We start from the raw sequence: 22,429 nt of genomic DNA, 5'->3' as shown, positions 1-22,429 counted from the left end.
AAAAATTTAGTCAGAGAATCTTGCAGACTTGTAGCGGATTTATTTAGAAGTATAACATCGTCTGCATAAAGCAAAGAGCTGACATTAACCTCTCCAATTTTGTTATCATGTTTAATACTACTTTCCTTCAAAATGTGATCCATATAGATAATGAATAACAGAGGGGATAATGTACATCCTTGTCTCACACCAGATTTAACATTAAACCATCTTCCTGTACTTCCTTCAATTCTAACTGCTGACTTACAACTCACATAAAGACTAAGTATTGCTTGATTTAATGCCCCGTTGACACCATATAACTGTTGCATATTGAATAGCTTCTCTCTTGGCTTGTGTTGATAGTGATGTTTTCTCCCTGTTGCAGGACACCAGAGTGTACAGAGTATTTGAAATTAGAAACGATCACAATTTAGTCTCGAGCAGGATAAAATTGAATTTCGTACTGAAAAGAATAACATGTAAGAAAGTTTTAAAGCGAATAAAAGTTGAGCAGCTCTCAGATGTGAACTGTAGACTAAAATGCACAATGATTATTGAAGAAAAAATGAAAGAGTATGTGAACAGGAACCAAACCTTGGAGATTCAGTGGCAAGCCTTGAAGAAAACCCTGATTGATTCAGCCAGAGAGCCAAGAGAGAAGCTATTCAATATGCAACAGTTATATGGTGTCAACGGGGCATTAAATCAAGCAATACTTAGTCTTTATGTGAGTTGTAAGTCAGCAGTTAGAATTGAAGGAAGTACAGGAAGATGGTTTAATGTTAAATCTGGTGTGAGACAAGGATGTACATTATCCCCTCTGTTATTCATTATCTATATGGATCACATTTTGAAGGAAAGTAGTATTAAACATGATATCAAAATTGGAGAGGTTAATGTCAGCTCTTTGCTTTATGCAGACGATGTTATACTTCTAAATAAATCCGCTACAAGTCTGCAAGATTCTCTGACTAAATTTTTGAATAACTGTTCTAATAGATATGGTGTGAAGGTCAGCAATAAAAAGACAAAGACAGTGAAAATAAGCAGAATTCCAGAAAATGTCAACTGCATTGTGAACAGAGAACTTGTGGAACAAGTAAAATATTTCAGCTACTTGGCACGATTTTTAGTGAAGATGGTAAATTAAATATGGAAATAGACAACAGAATCAACAAAGTTGGTATGGTAGGAAGTCAATTGAATAAATTCATATGGAATAAGAGAGAAATTAGTCAGAACACTAAATTATCTGTATACAAGACAGTGTTCAAACCAGTTTTAACTTATGGATCTGAGAGCTGGGTCAGAAGTAAATCAGTTGACCAAAGACTAGAGACCACAGGTATGAGAGTCCTGAGAAAGATGAAAGGCATGAACCGATTGCATCAATGGCAATATCATATTAAAAATGAGGATATTAGGAAAGAACTTGACATTGTGAGCATCCAGGAATGCATTAGCAGAGCTAATCTCTGGTGGTATGGTCACTTAAACAGAATGGGGAATGAAAGATTAGCAAAACAAGTGTTCTCTGGCAGGAAAACGACCCAGAGGAAGACCAAGATATAGATGGATTGATATGGTACAAAGCACCTTAGATGATAGAAATATAAGATCTGATAATGTTGGAGTCTTGACAAGTAACAGACTGATTTGGAGGAAAATTGTAAACTTGTAGATAGGAAGTTAGTAATGATGTAAATTTTTCATTTAGTACCATCATATCCTGTACACCCCTTGAGGGTACATGACAGGAATTTGATGATGATGAGTATTTTAAAATGTTATATGAAGTTTAGTATTCAGAAAAGAATGTGTAGTGATTTGATAATGAATACAGATTGAAATTTTGAATATTTGAACTGAAATGCAACTAGTAATAGGATTGATTTTTCAGGTTGTTAAACAGAAGAAAAGCTATGTTGAAATTTTGTAATGAGATGGACTGATATTTGAAATTAATTTCAGTGGTAGGCTAGTACATGCACAGTATATATGAAAGACGAAATGTACTATTAAAAAGTTAGCAAGGCTTAGATTTTTGGAGCAGTTCCTAGGTTTCCAACCTTGAACTTTATTTTAATTTAAGAAGTGTAGATGACGATAGTAGTTGTTGGAGACAGAGTTGTGGAGTAGGTGCGCTCCCTCGATGAGTCATTGGACTCCCTGGAGGTGTGACAAATAATAATAATAGTGTAACTGAAATAAGGTTTGAGCTTGAAATCTAGGAAACAGCTCCAAAATCTTATACCCTGCTAAATATTAATACACGAACTACAATATCTTAAGTTTGGAAAATTTCAAAACTTAGATGTACAAAATATACATCTACTGGCATCACCTCCATATTCCTAACATTATTTGAACTTGGAAAATTAGTCTTGAAAAACTTTTTTTTTTTTTTTAAACAGTGAAAATAAAATTGAAATGCAATAATTTCTAGTGTATGGATGAGACACAAGATACCAGTACAGAATTAATTAATTCTGATTAATTGATATCTCCAAAGAAAACCATAAATGAATTGATTCCTGGCTGAATATTATTGTAAAAGAAAAAAAAAGCAACGACTTTATTTATTCTATTGATGATGCAGAATTTGCAAGAATATAGTAATTCATATATATATATATATATATATATATATATATATATATGTTGTACCATCATTTTTTATTTTGGTTAGTAATGATGTAATTTTTTCATGTAGTATTGTCATATCCTGTACACCCCTTGAGGGTACATGGCAGGAATTTGATGATGATGATGATGATATAGTAATTTTAATATATATATAATATATATAGTAATTTCAAATAAAATTTTATTTTTTAATTTTTATTTTAAAATCTGAAATAAAATATTATTTTAAATTATTTAAAATTTTGGAAAAAAAATTTTACTTTAAACTTAAACAGAATGGGTGAGGAAAGATTTGCAAAACAAGTGTTCTCTGCTAGGTTGGCAGGAAAAAGACCCAGAGGAAGACCAAGGTATAGGTGGATTGATACAGTAAAAAGTGCCTTAGAAGATAGAAATATAAAATCTGATTATGTTGGAGTTTTGACAATAACAGACTGATTTGGAGGAAAACTGTAGATAGGAATTTTGTAATGATGTAAATTTTTCATGTAGTACTATCATATCCTGTACACCCCTTGAGGGTACATGGCAGGAATTTGATGATGATGAAAGAAAAAAAAATTTTTTTTTTGAAATTTTAATTTAATTCACTTAATTTTAGATTTAGGTCTTAATTGTAATCGTATTTCATTGTAATCACCCACTAGGTGGCATCTGGCATGTGACTCAACTCTGTGAATAGGATTAACATTTTGTTGTAGTTATGCAACTATGCTGATGTACTGGTGATGACTAGTTAGTTTTTGGTTGAAATATTTGCAGTGAGAAAATTACTATATTCTTGTGAATATGTGCATATAATAAATGTTATATTGCACAAGTTCCATGAAAAATTTGTTTATTTTATGGTTGATTGCAGGTATAATATAATTATCTCATACTTTGCAGATTTTATAGTGTACTTCGTGCAGTTCAGACTTCTGGTGAATATGATAAACTCTTTCAAGGCTTGTTCGAAAATTATTTGAAGTTTTGTTTGAAGGATCATCGTCTTGAATCTGTAAGTCTGTTAACATGGTTATTCCAACTGTTCACAACAATAGTTCTTTCATATTATCAGGTAGAATTAATTACAATAATTAATTAAAAAGATAATCCTTTTGCATTAAGTGTTTTAAAAAAATGTAGCATGCAGCAGATCCTTTTTTAAGACATGAGGAACATTTACCCAAGTTCTTTACAACTAAAGCTGAATTAGTCACTCTCATACAGATTTAGCAGGATTTTCATCCTGGAAACTCCCTCTCTCTCTCTTTCTTTTTTCTGCAAAACATACAAAACTGCCAGACAATACGTATATTGATTCCATCTTGAGATCTGATGATACGATTAATTGTCCATCATTGCATAAATTAGGTTTGCAAAAATTTTAATGGAAGATAAGCTGGGATAATCAGTTAACTTATATATTTTAAAGATACCAGAAAATTATATACTTGGTTTTAATCATTTTTCCCAAGGAAGCAAAACAATGTTTTGCATGTGAAATAATTTCATGCCTGAGCTACTTGTATATAGCAGCTAATGATTTCATATTACTTGCCTTAGTGTGTATCCCATAATGCAAAGCAGACCCCCTCCCCTTATGGGCACTAAGGGGAGGAGGTGTGGCCACATAATGCTATGCATAATGGGAAGGGCCACTACTCAGACTGTTTTGACCTTTATTGAGGTGTATTTAAGTAAAGACCTGTCTAAAAATATGGAGTGGTCTAGGGACGATCCCTAGACCTAGACAATAGCACTCCATAGTGGCCAAAAGACCGTCCAACTCAGCGTTGTTCCACTCAGTGACAGGCTCACCCTGTCACCGAGAAGAACTTCTCAGCGTTGGCTCTACCCAGTGGCAGGCTCACCCCACCACCAGCCAGAGCCATAATCTCAGCGGTGGCCCTACTCAGAGACAGGCAAAAACCTATCCCCAAGCAGAGCTTCTCAAAGCCAGCTCCCACCAGTTTCCCCCCCCCCCCCCCCCCATCAAGGTCTTATTAGTGGGAGCCAGACCTGGGAGAGATACCAAGGTTGAAGTAATGCAGAATTCATATATAGCTCATATACAAGTAGCCAAAAGGTGCTAGACCTTATTAATAAAAATCTATGGATGAGAGAAACATGTAGAAAGTTTTTTACCTTGGGTTTATTATACATTAAAGATACCAAGAAATTATATACTTGATTTTAGTCCTTTTCCCAAGGAATATTGGGCATATATTCAGGGTGTGCAGTGCACACCCATCTCACAGAATAGCAATATCACAGATATTAAATTTTTGTTTGTTCCTGTTAAAGACTCCCTTAATTGTTCCCTGGCTTTGCATGATTCCTAAAATTAAAACAATATACCAATGCTTCATGAAGAGGGCACTTTTCGACGCTTAAACATTGAATTGCCTATGCGTTAATAGCTTAGGTGTGTGGTCACAAATATGGACACCTTTGAGCTTTTTGAACAGACATACAGATTGCACAACAGGTCAAATTCTTAGAGTTCCAGTGGTTTTAAACCATCCAGAAGGTGAGGCAGGGTATGCCCTGAGACAATAGCACCCAGAAATTAGTTATTGTGATTGGTTATTGTGTCAAACAATCCAATCGAATATTATCATTTGTCATGAGTCGCTGTTTTTGTTGTCTGAGTCATAGTCTGTTTTGCATGCATGAAATGTTAATTGACAAGTTTAGGACCGATATAGACATAAATTATTCATAGAAAATTACTTAACTTTTTTTTGCCCATACTACAATGGGAAACAGTGTTGATAATCTACTTAATATCTCGTTTTCTGCCAGAACCTTTGCAGATTGTATGATTGTTTATAGTTGAAGGAAGTTGGAACTTGTGTATGAATAAGTAAGTAAAACAAGTTATTTCAGCCTTCCTTTGGTTCAGTCCAGAAAAATAATAATATCCTATGATTACTTTTTCCGATTTCTATGCATATTATATGGCTGTATTTAAAAATTGCGTCAAAATTCAAATTTTCCGTGTGTCACTAGTATTTGCCAATGATAATCTAATCTCTCCACGAAGCTTAAACCGTATGTGCTTCTCATGTAAACAGCATGCATAAAACATAGTCATTGTTCATTTGACCTTTATGCTTTCCATATTTAAAGTTATATTAATTGATAAATGAAAGTATTCGAAGTTATCCAGATAATTGCATTGGACCAATTAAATGACACTGATGCACTATGCACTCTTTAAACTTTCATACAGTCAAATTGATGTGCATTTTGTAACACAAGCTGCATAAAGCCACATGACAGCACACCCAACCTAAATGGGCATGTGATGCCATGGATAATGGTTAGACAATTCAGCAGCTTTGTTCTAGAGACCAAATATGGGACTTTTTCAAGTCACTATAGTGTCAATAAGTGGAATACTGATTTCAGAGCATTGAAATTCATCTGCTGCTTAAAGAAGTTCACAAACATCCAGGCCTGCAGCAGGATTCAAACCTACAATGTATTGGTTGGAGAGCAAAAATTATCGAGTTGCCCAATGAGCTGTTTCCACACTTTTCGATGGCACAAAAATGTGTTATCAAGATGCTTTTGAAAATAATGAAAACATTATATTAGGTTATCCATATGCAATATCCCTGCATGCATCAAGAAAAAAAATCGCATTCACTTTAACAATTGAATTCTATGACATAAATACCAATATAAAGGGCATGCAATGTCATTTACATTCTCCAGATCAGACCCACCTACTCTTAACATGATCCCAAATTTCAGATACATCAACCATCTTTTGGTTGATATATGATAGCCTTCTTCTGGGTATTTTTTCTACCATCCTGGGGGATGGGGATGGGATGGATTGTTTTGGTTAACCTGCCTCTCATTCTGTTTAAGTGACAATACCACCTGAGATTAGCTCTGCCCACACATTCCTGAATGCTAACAATGTCAAGTTCTTTCCTACCATTTCTTCACTCTCCTAATCTTTCTCAGAACTTTCATATCAGTGGTCCTCCAATCTTTGATCAAGTGTTTTATTTCTAAGTTCTCAGATCAATAAGTTAAAATTGGTTTGAACACTGTTAAACAGCTAGTTTAGTGTTTTGATTAATTTCTTTCTTATTTAAAATGACTTCTTACCATACCAGCTTTGCTAATTTTGTTTATATCCATATTTAATTTCATATCTTCACTAAAGATTGTGCTTAATAACTGAATTGTTTTACAATTTGTCCTATATGCTGTCCATTGAGGATACAGTTGTTGATGTTCTCAATGTTCCTGCCTAGTTTCATAGTCTGTCTTTCATACCAAATTTATTACATCATATTAATTGGGGAATTCTGACTTGTGGATTTATTGAGGAGTATAACATCATCTGCATAAAGCAAAGAGCTGAGGTTAACATCTTCAGTTTTGATATCAGGGTAAATGACACTTTCCTACATAACATGATCCATATAGATGATGGATAGCAATGGAAATAATGTGCACGCTTGTCTCACATGTGATTTAACATGAAATCATCTTCCTATACCTCTTCAATTATAACTGAAATATAGCTATGTATATTGCTTGATATCATATCCCATTACATGATACAACTATAGCATTTTGTGCAGCTTTTCTCTTGGTACCCTTTCATGTGCTTTTTTCAAATCTACAGAGCTTAAATACAGATCCTTGTTATATTTGCATGATTTCTTATCTTTTTTATATCTTCAAGTGAAAAGCTGATATCCTGACTTGTGCTTGGTGTGAACTAAGCTTATTTTTCTCCAAGCTTCTCTTCCCCAATTTTTCTTAGCCTTTTCTCAAATATGCTCACAAATCTTATCAGGAACACTCAGTAGGGAAATTCCTCTGTAATGTTTACATTCAGTTTTACTTCTCTTTTTATAGATGAGTACTGTGAGATTTCTACACCAATCATCTGAAATTAGGCCCTCTAACCAGGTCTGAATTATGCAGTAGCCACTATTAAACTTTTATACCTCCATATTCAAGGATTTCTAGTTGAATATATCAACTGTTTCAATTTTTGGTGGCTTATTTTTCTACTTGAAGTATTGAATATGTGCTCCTGCTTGCATTCCTCTTGGATGTTTTCTTCCAACTTGCGTAGCTTTTTCATTTAACAATCTTTTAAAGTAATTACTCCAGATTATCTTTATTTTCAGTTTTCATGTCATCTTGATCATCTTCAATTCCCTTTACTTCTTTCCTCCATTTCTAAGCTTTTTCAATAGCCTCCAAAATATTTTGCCACTTTAGTGATTTTTTTTTTCTGTGTTCTTGCCAAAGTCTTATTGCTTCACTTCCTTATATATTTAAAAAAAAAAAAAAAAAAGATAAAATGACTGAAAGCTGAAAGATAAAAGTAAAAATACTATTTTAATTAAGTAGATTGCATGACTAGTTTCGTCTTCATAGAAGACTTCTTCGGGTGCATAACAAGCGGGAACAACCAACAAAAATTGAGAAAGATAAAACTATACATTAAGCATTAGTGTATTAACATTTGAAGCCGTTCTGTGTATCTCTCCATTGTTAGGTATGCGCACATGCATTCAACATCTCATGAACGCCAAAGTTGGATGGCAGTGCAATGACAGTCTGAGAGATTATAGCTGAGGTTAGTGTTGAGATGTACTTGATTGAGGACGATTTCTCTAGGTTCCACAATTCTTCTTCCCAGTTCATCATAGCATCGAAAGATTTGTCTCATAAGACCGGATGAATGAAGTTTTCCCCATTAGCATTAGCAGAATTCAGGATATGGTTCGACAGGGCACTTGCTATGGTTCTGCTGTATGTGACATCTCTCTCTCTCTCATGTTCCTCAAGACGTAATTCGATAGATTTTTCAGTCTAGCTGAAATAAGACTATTTGCAGTTGCGCCAAATTCGATAATTTGGTGCAACTGGGATATTTCATAAGACTGGATGAATGAAGTTTTCCCCATCAGCATTAGAGACAGAATTCAGGACATGGTTCAACAGGGCACTTGCTATGGTTCTGCCGTATGTGACATCTCTCTCTCTCTTATGTTCCTCAAGACGTAATTCGATAGATTTTTCTGTCTAGCTGAAATAAGACTATTTGCAGTTGCACCAAATTCGATAATTTGGTGCAACTGGGATATTTCATAAGACTCGATGAATGAAGTTTTCCCCATCAGCATTAGAGACAGAATTCAGGACATGGTTCAACAGGGCACTTGCTATGGTTCTGCCGTATGTGACATCTCTCTCTCTCTCTCTCTCTCTCTCTCTCTCTCTCTTATGTTCCTCAAGACGTAATTCGATAGATTTTTCTGTCTAGCTGAAATAAGACTATTTGCAGTTGCGCTAAATTCGATAATTTGGTGCAACTGGGATATTTCATAAGACTCGATGAATGAAGTTTTCCCCATCAGCATTAGAGACAGAATTCAGGACATGGTTCAACAGGGCACTTGCTATTTCAGTTGCACCAAATTCAATAAACACTGGGATATTTCAGGTTTGTTATGTTTTTGTTTGAGCCTACTGAGCAAGTAATGTAGTTTCAAAAGAGGGGTGAAAGAAGTCCAGATGTTATAAATATATATATATATATTTTTTTTTTTTTTCCCCTTTCTGAAACCACTCCGAAAACATGCTAATTTACTTGCTAGGAACTTTTGACATGCTTTCTTCTTTTCTGTGACTGTCTCTTTAATATGCCATGGAGTTCTTCTCCTTGCTGACAACTTCCTTGATTCCCTAGCTGATTGTGTCAGTGTTTTCTGGCAATGAATCTTCCAGGTTTTTGTCTTCAATCTTGAATAGTATTTATTTGTATTTTCGAGTCTATAGTTCACATCTGACAGCAGATCAATGTTGACTCTTTTGAAAACTTTCTCAGATATTTTCTTCTCAATATAATATTTATTTTTATATTCTTCAAAACTAAATGATCACTTACCATTAAAAAAATAACCTGAATACTCATGTTACTTCACCAGCATGAAAATAATGTGCCATCAGCATTAACATGGACAATAAGACTTTTCTTATTTATTGTGTCATCTCTCCTGTGAATGTATTCACATCTTATGTTGGAACATCGGTTAGTAATGACTAGTCCAGAAATCCAGTAATAGGAATGATAGTACAATTCATATTTTTCAGAAACATTTCTATATGTGTGTAGTAAATAAATTTCTAACTCTTATTTTTAGTTTTCCAAGAAAGATAAACTTTTTCTTTATGTCAGGGTTGCCTTCCCTAATGACACGAAAATTTCTTCCACTTCTTTCTTAGAAGATACTTTGGTGGGACCAATAGACACAAATAAATCCCATTGTCCATTTCCCTATTTTGATGTTTGCCCACATCACTCTATTTTTTTCAACATTGCCTGTCATTCAAGAATTTCATTTTTGTGTTTGTGTTGAATGCTATAGCTACTCCTTCCCTTCTCTGATCATCATCATCAAATTCCTGCCATGTACCCTCAAGGGGTGTACAGTACTACATGAAAAAATTACATCATTACTAACTTCCTATCTACAATTTTCCTCCAAATCAGTCTGTTACTTGTCAAGACTCCAAAATTATCAGATCTTATATTTCTATCGTCTAAGGAACCTTGTACCGTATCAATCCACCTATATCTTGGTCTTCCTCTGGGTCGTTTTCCTGCCAACCTGGCAGAGAACACTTGTTTTGCTAATCTTTCCTCTCCCATTCTATTTAAGTGACCATACCACCTGAGATTAGCTCTGCTAACGCATTCCTGCAAGCTGACAATGTCAAGTTCTTTCCTAATATCCTCATTTTTAATATGATATTACCATTGATGCCATCTGTTCACGCCTCTAATCTTTCTCAGGACTCTCATATCTGCGGTCTCTAGTCTTTGGTCAAGTGTTTTACTTCTGACCCAGCTCTCAGATCCATAAGTTAAAACTGGTTTGAACACTGTCTTGTATACAGCTAATTTAGTGTTCCAACTAATTTCTCTCTTATTCCATATGAATTTATTCAATTGACTTCCCACCATACCAGCTTTGCTGATTCTGTTGTCTATTTCTATATTTAATTTACCATCTTCAGTAAAAATCGTGCCTAAGTAGCTGAAATGTTTTACTTGTTCCACAGGTTCTCCATTCACAACACAGTTGACATTTTCAATGATTCTGCCTATTTTCATTGTCTTTGTCTTTTTATTGCTGACCTTCATACCATATCTATTACAACAGCTAATCAATTTAGTCAGAGAATCTTGCAGACTTGTAGCGGATTTATTTAGAAGTATAACATCATCCGCATAAAGCAAAGAGCTGACATTAACATCTCCAATTTTGATATCAGGTTTAATACCACTTTCCTTCATAATGTGATCCATATAGATAATGAATAACAGAGGGGATAATGTACATCCTTGTCTCACACCAGATTTAACATTAAACCATCTTCCTGTACTTCCTTCAATTCTAACTGCTGACTTACAACTCAAATAAAGATAAAGTATTGCTTGATATAATGCCCCATTGACACCATATAACTGCAGCATATTGAATAGCTTCTCTCTTGGCACCTTGTCATATGCCTTTTCCAAATCGACAAAACTTAAATACAGATCTTTGTTATATTCCCAGGCTTTCTCGACTATTTGTCGTAAAGTGAAGATCTGATCCTGACAGCCTCTATTTGGCCTGAATCCAGCTTGTTCTTCACCAAGCTGTTCTTCCACAATTCTTCTCAACCGTTTCTCAAGTATACTTGCATAGATCTTGCCAGGAACACTCAGTAGGGAAATACCTCTGTAATTCTCACATGCAATTTTATTTCCCTTTTTACAGGGTGTTCGGGATAAATTTGACAGTTTCGTAAGGAAAAAGAAAATCTTCTTTGTATCTATTAAATTTAATGAATTGACAAAAAAACATTACAGGCAGAGTTAATTACAATACTATCAACAAGATTTACTCAAAATAACCACCATTAGCATCGATCACAGCTTCAATTCTGCTTCGGAACCTCGAACAAGCTGATGCTACAGTCTCCCTGGGAAGGGCCGCAAAAACTGTTTTAATTTTATCCATTAACTGGGCTTTTGTATTACTGGAAGTGCGATTGGTGTCTTTTTCAACTGCGCCCCATACAAAATAATCCATGGGGTTAAGGTCTGGGGAGTTTGGAGGCCAAACATTTGGACTGGTGAAGTCGTAGAAATTTTCAGACAACCATTTTTGACTTTTCCCAGAGGTGTGGCAAGGGGCCGAATCCTGCTGCCATACATACGGCCTACCATTGGCTACCCTTGTTATCCAGAGCTTGACTACAGTTAGCAACTCCACGAACAAAGCCCGAATTCCAATGCCAGGGTTCTTCAACACCTGTTCCTGCAGATTTGCGAGGAATTCTGCTGTACGAACGCAATCAGATCGTCTGCTAGGGATCTTTCTTCTTGCTACATCCTCGTAGTCACAATTGCAAGTCTCTAGTTCATGCCTGATTGTTTTTACTGTATTCAGGGAGCATTGGGCAGCAGTCGTAATATCCTTATTTTGATGGCGGGCACGAATCATCATGATACAAGTTATTCTCTTCCATGATTCAGGTGGGTTCCAGCTATCCATCCTTTCTGACATCTTGTATATGAATGAAGAAGGGTCCAAACTTTTAAATGAAGAGAAGTGTGTGTTAATACATGTAACTTACGGAAAAATATAATTAATTATAAATATGTCAAATTTATCCCGAACACCCTGTATATATGGGTACTATGAGAGCTCTACTCCAATCATCGGGAATTCGTCCCTCTGTCCAGGCTTTCTGAACTATGCAGTGCAGCCACTGTAAGACTTTTATACCACCATACTTCAGCATTTCTGGTCGAATATCATCTACTCCTGCTGCCTTTCCACATTTCAAGCTTTTGATGGCTTTTTCTACTTCAAGTATGGATATGTATTCCTGACTGCATGCCTGGTCAGTGTTTTTTATCACTGTGCTGTCATCACTGCTTGTTTCATTTAGCAGTTTTTCAAAGTAATTACTCCATACTTCAAGGATATCTTTTTCTCTTGTTTTCATGTCACCTTTATCATCTCTAACTCCTTTTACAGTACTCTTTCCTCCATTCCTAAGCTTCTTCAACAACCTCCAGAATATTTTGCCACCTTCTTGATATTTATTTACTATATTCTTGCCAAAATCCTCCCATGACCTTTGTTTAGCTAGTTTTACACACTCTTTAGCTTTCTTACATTTGTCTCTTTATTCTGTAAGAGTAAAAGCTGACTTATTTGCCAGGAACTTTTGATATGCTTTCTTCTTTTCCTTCACTGCCTCTTTAACTTCCTGTGTCCACCAGGGAGTTCTGATTTTTTTATCCTTGCACACAACCTCACCACATGCCTCTCTAGCAGAATCAATCAATGTTTTTTTCAGAGTTTGCCACTGAATCTCCAAGGCTTGATTCCTGTTCTCAAACTCTTTCATTTTCTTTTCAATAATCTTTCTGTATTTTAGTCTACAGTTCACATCTGAGAGCTGCTCAACTTTTATTCGCTTTAAAACTTTCTTACATGTTCTTCTTTTCAATATGAAATTCAATTTTATCCTGCTCAAGACTAAATAGTGATCACTTCCAATTTCAAATCCTCTGTACACTCTGGTGTCCTGCACCAGGGAGAAAACATCACTATCAACAATCACATAGTCAATGAGACTTTTCTTATTCCTAGCCTCTTCTCTCCATGTGAATTTGTGCACATTTTTATGTTGGAACATGGTGTTAGTAATAACCAGTCCATGTCCTGAGCAGAAATCCAACAGATATTTGCCATTATTATTATTAGCTTTGCTCTTTTCTCCAAATTTTCCCAAAATATTTTTGTATGTCTCACAATCATTTCCTACTCTGCTATTTAGATCCCCAACAAGGACCAACTTTTCCTTTTTCATTGTGTCAGTAGCTTTCTCTAAAGCCTCAAAAAATTCCTCCAGTTCTACCTTAGTAGAACCTTCTGTGGGACCATAGGCACAAATAAGTCTCATTGTCCAGTTCCCCATTCTCATATTTGCCCACATTACTCTACTTGAGACTGACTGCCATTCAAGAAGATTAGCCTTGTATTTTGTGTTGAATGCTATGACTACTCCTTCTTTTCCTTGATTGTCATTGCCTGAATATAACATTTTGTATTTATTGCTCAGAAAGATCTCACCAGTTTTTGTCTTTTTTGTTTCAGTCACCCCTATTATGTCGATCTGGTACTTATCTAATTCCTCAGCTAGCTCCATTTCTTTGCCATTCAGGCTTCTTATGTTGATAGTACCGATCTTTAACTCTGGTGATGTTGAGTTGGGGTTTGTTTTCAGATTTGTTCCAGTAGCTGACTTTTCGCTGTTCGCCCTGGTTCCCTGGCTTAAACAACGGGGGCCTTGTTTAACCGGGCGACGCTCCAGCCGCATGAAATTTTGTCATGTTGTACCATCATTTTTTATTTTGGTTTAACCAATAAGAATACAATTTGGTCGGCTAAATCCCAAATTGCCAGCCCATCCTCGTTCGTTCAGTATCAAAGTAGATACCCAACAAGGTGCACCACGAGAAGGTGAGGATTGGACATTAGGTCAGAAGCCCTGGTCGGTTCTCCGCATTCCTTTAAAGGCTATGTGGAGGTCTCCTCTCAGTTATACAGCTTTGACTCTTAAGCACCTTCTCTGATCATTATTGCCTAAATGTAACATGTTTTAGCCTGTTGATGTCTGTTTTGAGTTTGTTCTAGTAGCTGATGTTTTACTGTTTGCCTTGGCTGCCTGATGGAAAATATTATCATTTGGAAACCTGGTCAAAATAACTACATAATTTTCTTTGCAAGCATGAATAAATTACTTTTAATTAGTCGTTATGAAATAACAAAAATAAAATGAAATATAAAAGTGGTATATACTTCTATAAAATCTAATGAAAATCTACTCACATCCTGGCTTCTGTAGAATGAACTGGGAAGTGGAGTTTAAAATTGAATGTTAACAAATACAAATATATGTGATACGGTAAGAAGGTAACATTCAATGTGTGTGTGACTGGGAAGGCATTAGAAAGAGATACTGGAATTCAATAGTTTGATTATTAAATGATTTAATTTCTGGAATCATATTGGTAAGATAACAAATTAAGAAAGTTGTAGGTTTAAATAAGAGAAGCTTCACTCCTAGGAGAAAGAATGTTTTGGTACCATTATAAAAGTTGTTGGTCTGGTCAGTACTGAATCAAAGTTATTCAGAGAAGATTCACTAAGATTTTGGTGAATGTCTGTAAAAACTGCTACCAAAAAAAAAGCATAACTAACTTCAAGAGAGGAAATTAAAATTAATGGGAAGACATCTACCCCCTTAGGTGTGGCAGATGACTTTCATCACTCAGCGAAACACCATTACTTTCTTATTGGAGGCCTGAAGTTACTATTTTTTTGGCTTCAGTTTCTATCTGCCACAATTTGCATGCAGTGAAATGACACACTTCAAGGTCATACCCAACTGAGACCACTAGATAATACATAGTACATTCCTGATGGTAAAGGATTAAGAGGATTCCTGAGCAGCTAATAAATATTTGCTGCCACATACTCTGCCAAGGAGTCCAAGTATAGCTTTGGAACTTACTGTCAAGATCATGCTTGGATGACTGAAGACGTTCATCATCCATTATCCTTCCCACACACCAACTACTGACCAAGCTTTGGTTTTCCAAGTTTGTCAAGAAATGCAAACAGGCATACAAATGCAGAAAGGCATATCATAAGTGGCTCAAGACAAAAACTTAGGCTTTGTGCTTAGTATGCACTACACTTCACAATAGCTGTACAAAAATTACATGTCTTAAGGAAAATGATGTAGAAAACTTAACTGGCCTACCAAGTTTGATTCTCAACCCAGAAGAATACATTTAAAATGAACTGAAACTTCAGACATACTTATTTTGAAGGATAATTGAAATTACCCAACTCATCACAGATTGGTGGAGAGTATATCTCATTTAGGTTTTTTTTGTAATATATAGTTAATTCTCACTGTAGCAAATACTGTTGTAACAAGCTCATTCACTGTAACTATAAATAAGCATAATGCTATCATAAAGTAATACTGTGGAAATTCTTCATTTACTTATACTGTGATTAAAGATCTGTATCAAGTATTATTGACACTTGAATACATAATTTCGACCAGATAATGATATGGTCAAAATTAAGCACAGATATAGAAACTTAATAAAGAATCAAGTGCAAAATAAAATAATGCTAAAGCTTAACATGCAGAAACTTAAAAAAGTTAAAACCAATTTCCAACACAGAACTGAAAACATACATAAAGAAGTAAGCACATATCAAAACATGAATTCTGAATATTATAGAAGAAGCTAGATATGAAAATAAGCAAAAGAGGAGGAGAATTGGCTTCATGATTGTACTCAGGCAGTAACTAAAAGAAATTACCTCAAGATCAACTAATTGAAGAATGAATATATGAAGAATTGAGAGAATTATGTATATAAAAATCTGCTGAATAAGAAAAAGGCTGGTATTTAATGAAATATGATAGACACAGTAGAACAAGATATGAAGGAAAAATAATCTTAGAGATGGACAGGTATTATTAAGCAAATTAAAGGAGTATATCAACCTGGCATGGATAATATACATTGACCTGGTTGGCTGAGTGGATAGCATATCCATTCTACTACTAGCATATGGTTCAAATTCCACCATAGGCTTGTGATGTCTGTGAATGCCTATAAGGTAGTAGAGGAGTTTTGTCTGTTGTGAGATTATCATCTTGCTCACTGGAAGTCTGAAATGGCTGGAAAAAGTTCCATATTTAGTCTCTGGAAAAGAGTCTAGATTATCTAATAGAATGTTAATGTACAATAGGTTTACAACCTTTTGTGGATGGGTTTTATATTAAAAAAATAATTCAAGAAAATATATGCCCACAGCGGGTTCGAATCCCACTGTGGGCATAGATATTTGTGATTGTCTGCGGAAATACTAGTGGTGGTGGTGGGCTGTAGATGGTGTTGGTGTCGTAGTTGCGGCACCTTCCTCGATGAGTCTTTGGACTCCCTGGGCATAATCTGTCCCTTTGGACAGATTATGGTGTTCCCGAATCCCAGATGTTGCTTATTTAAACCTTTATAACAGTACTTCATGCATAAAATCATATACAAAATCAACAAAAATGCATAAAATCTTACACAAAAAAGAATAAACACAATAAATAGATAAAATATAGACGAAAATTTAACTTCACTTTAACTATACGGAGGAGAGTTGTAATTTATGAAGAAACAACAAAACATATAGAAGATCAAGAAAACTGCAAATTCGAGCAGGTGTTTGTATTGAGTGGAGGCTGCCGCTTAACTGATGCTCTCCTGCCTTACGTCTCAGCTCGCAGAGCACGTGGTTGCTGGTTTGTCTGTTCGGGAACCAAGATTCTGTTCGGAAACCGGTGCATTTTTTGTTCAGAAAATATGTTTGGGAACCGATTTGTTCGAGATCAGTTGTTCGACAACCGAGGTTCCACTGTAATATGAATAGTCAGTGGGGGGGGGGGGAATACTGCTATGAATTACTGAAGTGGTGCATTACTTCTGCAGTTCATGCCCTATATCATAGATGGCGAACCTGTGGCACATCCGAGAATTTTGCTGGTACGTCAACGATTTACAGGTGATATACGCTTATAAATTATTGAACCTTTTTTTAATTGTTACAATAGGTAGAAAGAAACTAACCAACAAAAACAAAGCCTACTGTAGGAACAAGGCCCAGCAGCTGAAAACTACAGCTAATGTAAAGAACCTCTAGCAATGGCTAGAGGTTCTTTACATCATTGGCTGAGGGGCATAATAACATGACTCAGCTGAGAGAAAAGGACTGTGTTTAGTTGCCAAAACTTTTCATTATTTAAAAGCTTATTAATTAACTGAAGTTTATTATCTTTAATATTTTTAACATATGAAAAGTCAACAGCTGCAACTTGGTCAAAGCACGTGTCTTCTAAACATATGATATTAAGAGTAACATGGCGGTATTATCTGTCATATCTGCCAGGCATCTTCCTACAGTGGGCTGTGAACAAATACAATTCTTCTTTTCCTCAGTAGACTCATTGTAGATCCAGGTTTCTAAACCACAGGGCCCTGGCATCAATTATACCAGGCCGCGGGAGGTTCTTCTGAAATTTGTCATTTTCATGAATAAATATTTTATAGTGGAAATATTCTGAGGAGAATATAATATTCGTGAATGTAACAAAAAGCTCAAACCCAGAACACCTAAATAACATCTATGTAGGAAATGTCAGTGATGAAGCAGCATATTTTAAACATGGAAGTATTCATGAGTAATCGGGAATTTTCAGACATCAAAATCTTTCAACATTCGGAAGTTTGTTGGCTCTCCTGCGATGAGTTCACGAGAGGTTATATGAACTCCGAAAGGAAGCTGAGTTATTTCTAATTAATAAGAAAAGTGGCATGTCCCATTATTTCCAGGATAAGATATGAGTAGCCAGGCCAGCATATCTCAGCGATATATTTTCTTACATAAATGAGTTGCATTAAAACTTCAAGGTCCAGATACAACAAAATTTAATACTTGGAACTAGGTCGAATCATCCAAAAAGAAACTCAAACTCTGGTTTAATATGATTACAGAAAGAAATAATGAAATGTTTCAGTCATACTCAGATTCTATTATGGAAGCAGATGATTTCTATGCACACAATTCAGTATCAGATGTCGTTGCAGCCCACTTGAAGATGTTGTTGTCGTTTGAAAAGTTTTATCCCGAACATGAGGATCCCCGGAGGCAAAATATGTGAACCCATTTGTTGAACACAAAGAGACAGCCCTTTCCCATGAAGAAATACTTCAACTTTTGAATTATCATCGGACAAAGGACTAGAAAGTACTTTTAATTTTATGAGTAATTCGAAATTCTGGATAAGAATGTAAAATGAATATCCAAATTTATATGAAATATCAATGAGATTTCTTCTTTGTTTTTTCACCACATATACTGTATTTGTGAAACTGCATTTTCTGTCATGACTGGGCTTATAACGAAATAGACGAACAGCTTGCAACTTTCTGACTGCCTCTGTTTGGCTATCACTTCAATTCATCACAGAATTAATAAGCTAACGGACAGAAAACAGCAACAAAATTCTCACTACCATAACTAAAACTTTCAAAAACTCAGTTGTAGTTAAAGAAACTAAGTTTAACTTTTTCAATAAATTTTAATTGCTGCTTTAAAGTGATGCATTTTTAAATTCAAAATATTAATTATTGTTGGAACTAGTGTTTAAAATTGAGAGATTCATATATTTTTATTTATTAAATTACATACTTTGCATATATAAATATTGGGTGTGTGTATATGATAATACCGTATTTATTCAAATATAATTCTCACTTTTTTTCTCATAATTAAAGCTAAAAATTTGTAGCATAAGATATATGCGGAGATTTTCAGAAACCCAAACAGTGAAATCTTCCTTCCCATTATTCCAAACAAAAATTAACATCAATTTACAAGACTTGAGATACATCTAATGAGAAGTGAAAGCATATCGCGAAACAGACAGCAATGGTAGGCCAGATAGATAGCGCAGCTATGAAGACGTGCATATGTTTGGTGCGGTATTAACAAAAGATCGTGCGACTCAAAGATAAAAGCAAGCCAACAATTTTTGAATTGAAATGCTAATTCTCTTCAACCAAATCCCATAACATCTGCAACTGTCATAACAACACTCACTACATATTTCTTAGTTTTAACACATTCACGGCTGGGTGTCGTTTATCATTCCGACAGAACTGCTCATTACCAGAGGGCTCAACTCACACATAGTTTCAACCCTTGGTTGATTTTTATTGCTGCTTGTTTCTGTTTGAAGTTAGCCTTTGTGATCTCGATGACATTGAGAATTTCAAATGCAATCAAACAAACACTTATTTCATATAACTGAAAAATTGGGCAATAGTTTTTAGTTAGATACCGTGTTTCCGGTGCAACATATGGTTTTGCTCGAGTTTATACAGCATAGTTTCTGTGAGAGGGGACACGTGATTCATTAGTTAGCGCTGTTTTTATTCCAGCTGTCTCTAATTGCACTAATTGTTGAGAAATATATTACACAGACTGCATAAGCATCTGTACCTTATTCAAGGACACAATAAAACTACTTGTTTTTCTTGCATCTGCAGTATAATGGCTGTTGGGGAAGGCGTGTTGTTACAGCAGGGAACGAGTTACTATCACCTAGACGTGAACATGTTTAAACGTTTTTCGTGTGAGAGGTATATGCAAAACTTTTTGATGTCTTTTTTCTTAATGTAAAATGAGAGGTTCGAGTTATACGTGAGGGCAAGGTTATATTCGAGTAAATACGGTAAGCGTTTTGCCGACAAGTTGACATCCTTCTGCTGCTTCTCCTGCTCGGCTGACATCTATGGTGAGTTAAAATGCATAAATATTTTTCTCTCTGCTGTTTTTTTTTTTTTTTTTTTTTTTTCCCCAAAACAATATCTTTAAAATCAATTTAATTATACAATAAGCAATTTTACACTGAATAATATTATAAATTTATATATAAATAAATATTATAAATAAAATAAAGTATTATTTATAAAATTATAAATAATTAAATTATTTATAAAATATTATATATATAAGTTAATTAATTTCCTGTTAATTTTTCCTCTATTAAAAACTGCCTGGCACGTTAGCAACTCGATTTGTAAACTTGTCACGCGCACATAAGAAGGTTCACCATCACCACTGCTCTATGTCAACTACAAAAGGAGAAGAATCTACCATCATGACAACAGACTAATGATATAGTATACTTCTTCAGGAGTAATAAATCCCCAAGAAGTGATAAAATTCTGTGGTGTTGTTTGAAAGCAGGAGGACGAAAATCAAAATATGACTACTTTTATTTGTATGGAAGAAAAAGCAATTCCGCTAGAGTTAAAAAGGAGTGTTTTCTTCCAAATATGTAATAAGTGATAAAACTATTTGCTAAAATTAGAGATATTCTTGAATTATGTACAACATACAAAGTTTTATACTTCTGCTTAGAAGAATAAATTAGAGGCATTTATAAAGAGAATAATAAATGTTTACCAACCAGTTTTAGAAAAGGAAATCCAAATCTGCAACAAGATACATACTGTTAAACAATTATTTAAAAAAAAAAAAATTGGAATTTGATATAAATATTCATCAGACTTTTGTTGAAAGAGGAAAAATTATATGGGATTATGCCACACTTTAGAATACCACATAAATTTGGAAAACTTACAAGATTCATAATGGAAAATTCAGAAGCCCTAGTTATAATACAAAATAATCTCCTTTCAATAATTAAAACAAGGGGATAGTCTAACTAGAAGTTTTTATAACTTAGTTTTGGTATTGCATTATTCAAGTTGAGACTTGCCAGTTAGATAGGGTACTGTAATGAATAAATAAATCATTGTAGGTTATAGCATATGCAAATAGAAGCAGACAAAATGTTAAAATTGAAAACTTAGTTCATGAGATACGGCTTGCAATTAATCAATGAAAATGCCAAAATCAATTCAGAAACTTTCAACTTTTGTTAATAAAGTATTTGGGGATGTTAGGTGAACTTTCAGAATTTTTTAAAATTTTGCTAACAATAGATAGTCAGCAGCTACTGAAAGCTATATAAAATGGACTATTGCACATGCAAAAAAGTATCAAGTACTGTAGTAGAGGGGTCAGCTTCTTATCATAAGCAAAAACACCTAATGCTGATATGCCACAAGCATGAATTTATAACAAATGTTTCATCATAACTATGCAGAATATATTAATTCAGGTAAGTTTAATCTGTATAACACTTCTCTTCAAGAATTGATCATTTGCCTGTTCTGGCTTCATTGGTCTTTCCATCTTGCAGCTGGTCTCTCTCTCTCTCTCTCTCCCCCCCCTGGTCTATATCTATGCACCTCTTTTGGTAACTGCTATCTTTCTATCCTAAATAGATGCACTTTCCATTTCTCCCTATATTCCTTGATCTTTTCATTTTATGTTATAAATATCTAGCTCTCTTCTGATATCTTCATTTTTTATATGGTCCAATTTTGTGCATCCTTTAATTGTTCTTAAAAATCTCATTTCTTCAGCTTGTATTTTACTTTCATCTTTCTTTTTGGCAGTCCATGTTTCTGAACCATATAATAGAGTAAAAGTGGCCATTGCTTTGTAAAATTTTAGTTGAGTTTTTTTTTTTTTTAATTCAGTGTCCTTTTGTTTCACAGATTTTCTGAAATTTTTTTTTTTTTTATCTTTTAGATATGTTATTATGCAGCCTAAATAACTAAACTTATCCTGTTCTATTATTTTATTTTCTATGACTATTTTTAATCTAACATGATCTTGACCTTTAAATGCCATGACTTTTGTTTTCTTTTATGAAATTTGTAAATTGTATTGTTTGCTTATTATTTTTTAATTCATAAACTGAGTTTGGAAGGTCATCTTCATTGTCTTATAATGTAATATGATGATAGCATTGTATTGATAACAGTTTTTGGTTAATTAACCAGATACCTTGTTTTATTGTTGTTTTCCATATTTTAATAATCTGATCAGTATATATGTATTGAACAGGATAAGCTACATCACGGTCTTAACACCTTGATTAATTTCAGTCAATTTCAATTTAATTGCCTTAGTATTCCATATTGCAAAGCGCACATCCTTTTCAGTGTGTATGATGCTATGCATTATGGGAAGGGCCA

General features: G+C 34.5%; 1 protein-coding gene across 1 annotated transcript in view; it reads left to right on the top strand.

The window, feature by feature from the left end:
• The window catches only part of cutlet (chromosome transmission fidelity protein 18 homolog), a 347,064-nt gene that overhangs the window by 242,376 nt on the left and 82,259 nt on the right, over positions 1-22,429 (top strand). Inside the window, exon 16 of the mRNA XM_090395883.1 lies at positions 3,517-3,628. Coding sequence (XP_090252009.1) covers positions 3,517-3,628 — 112 coding nt within the window. The remainder of the gene's footprint in view (positions 1-3,516; positions 3,629-22,429) is intronic.

Source organism: Typopeltis vanoorti, chromosome 7 (assembly GCF_054136105.1).
Source record: "Typopeltis vanoorti isolate ZY-2024b chromosome 7, IOZ_Tvanoo_1.0, whole genome shotgun sequence".
NCBI lineage: Eukaryota > Metazoa > Arthropoda > Arachnida > Uropygi > Thelyphonidae > Typopeltis > Typopeltis vanoorti.
Note: the sequence above shows the minus strand (reverse complement) of the source record. Positions and strands in the feature narration are given on the sequence as shown.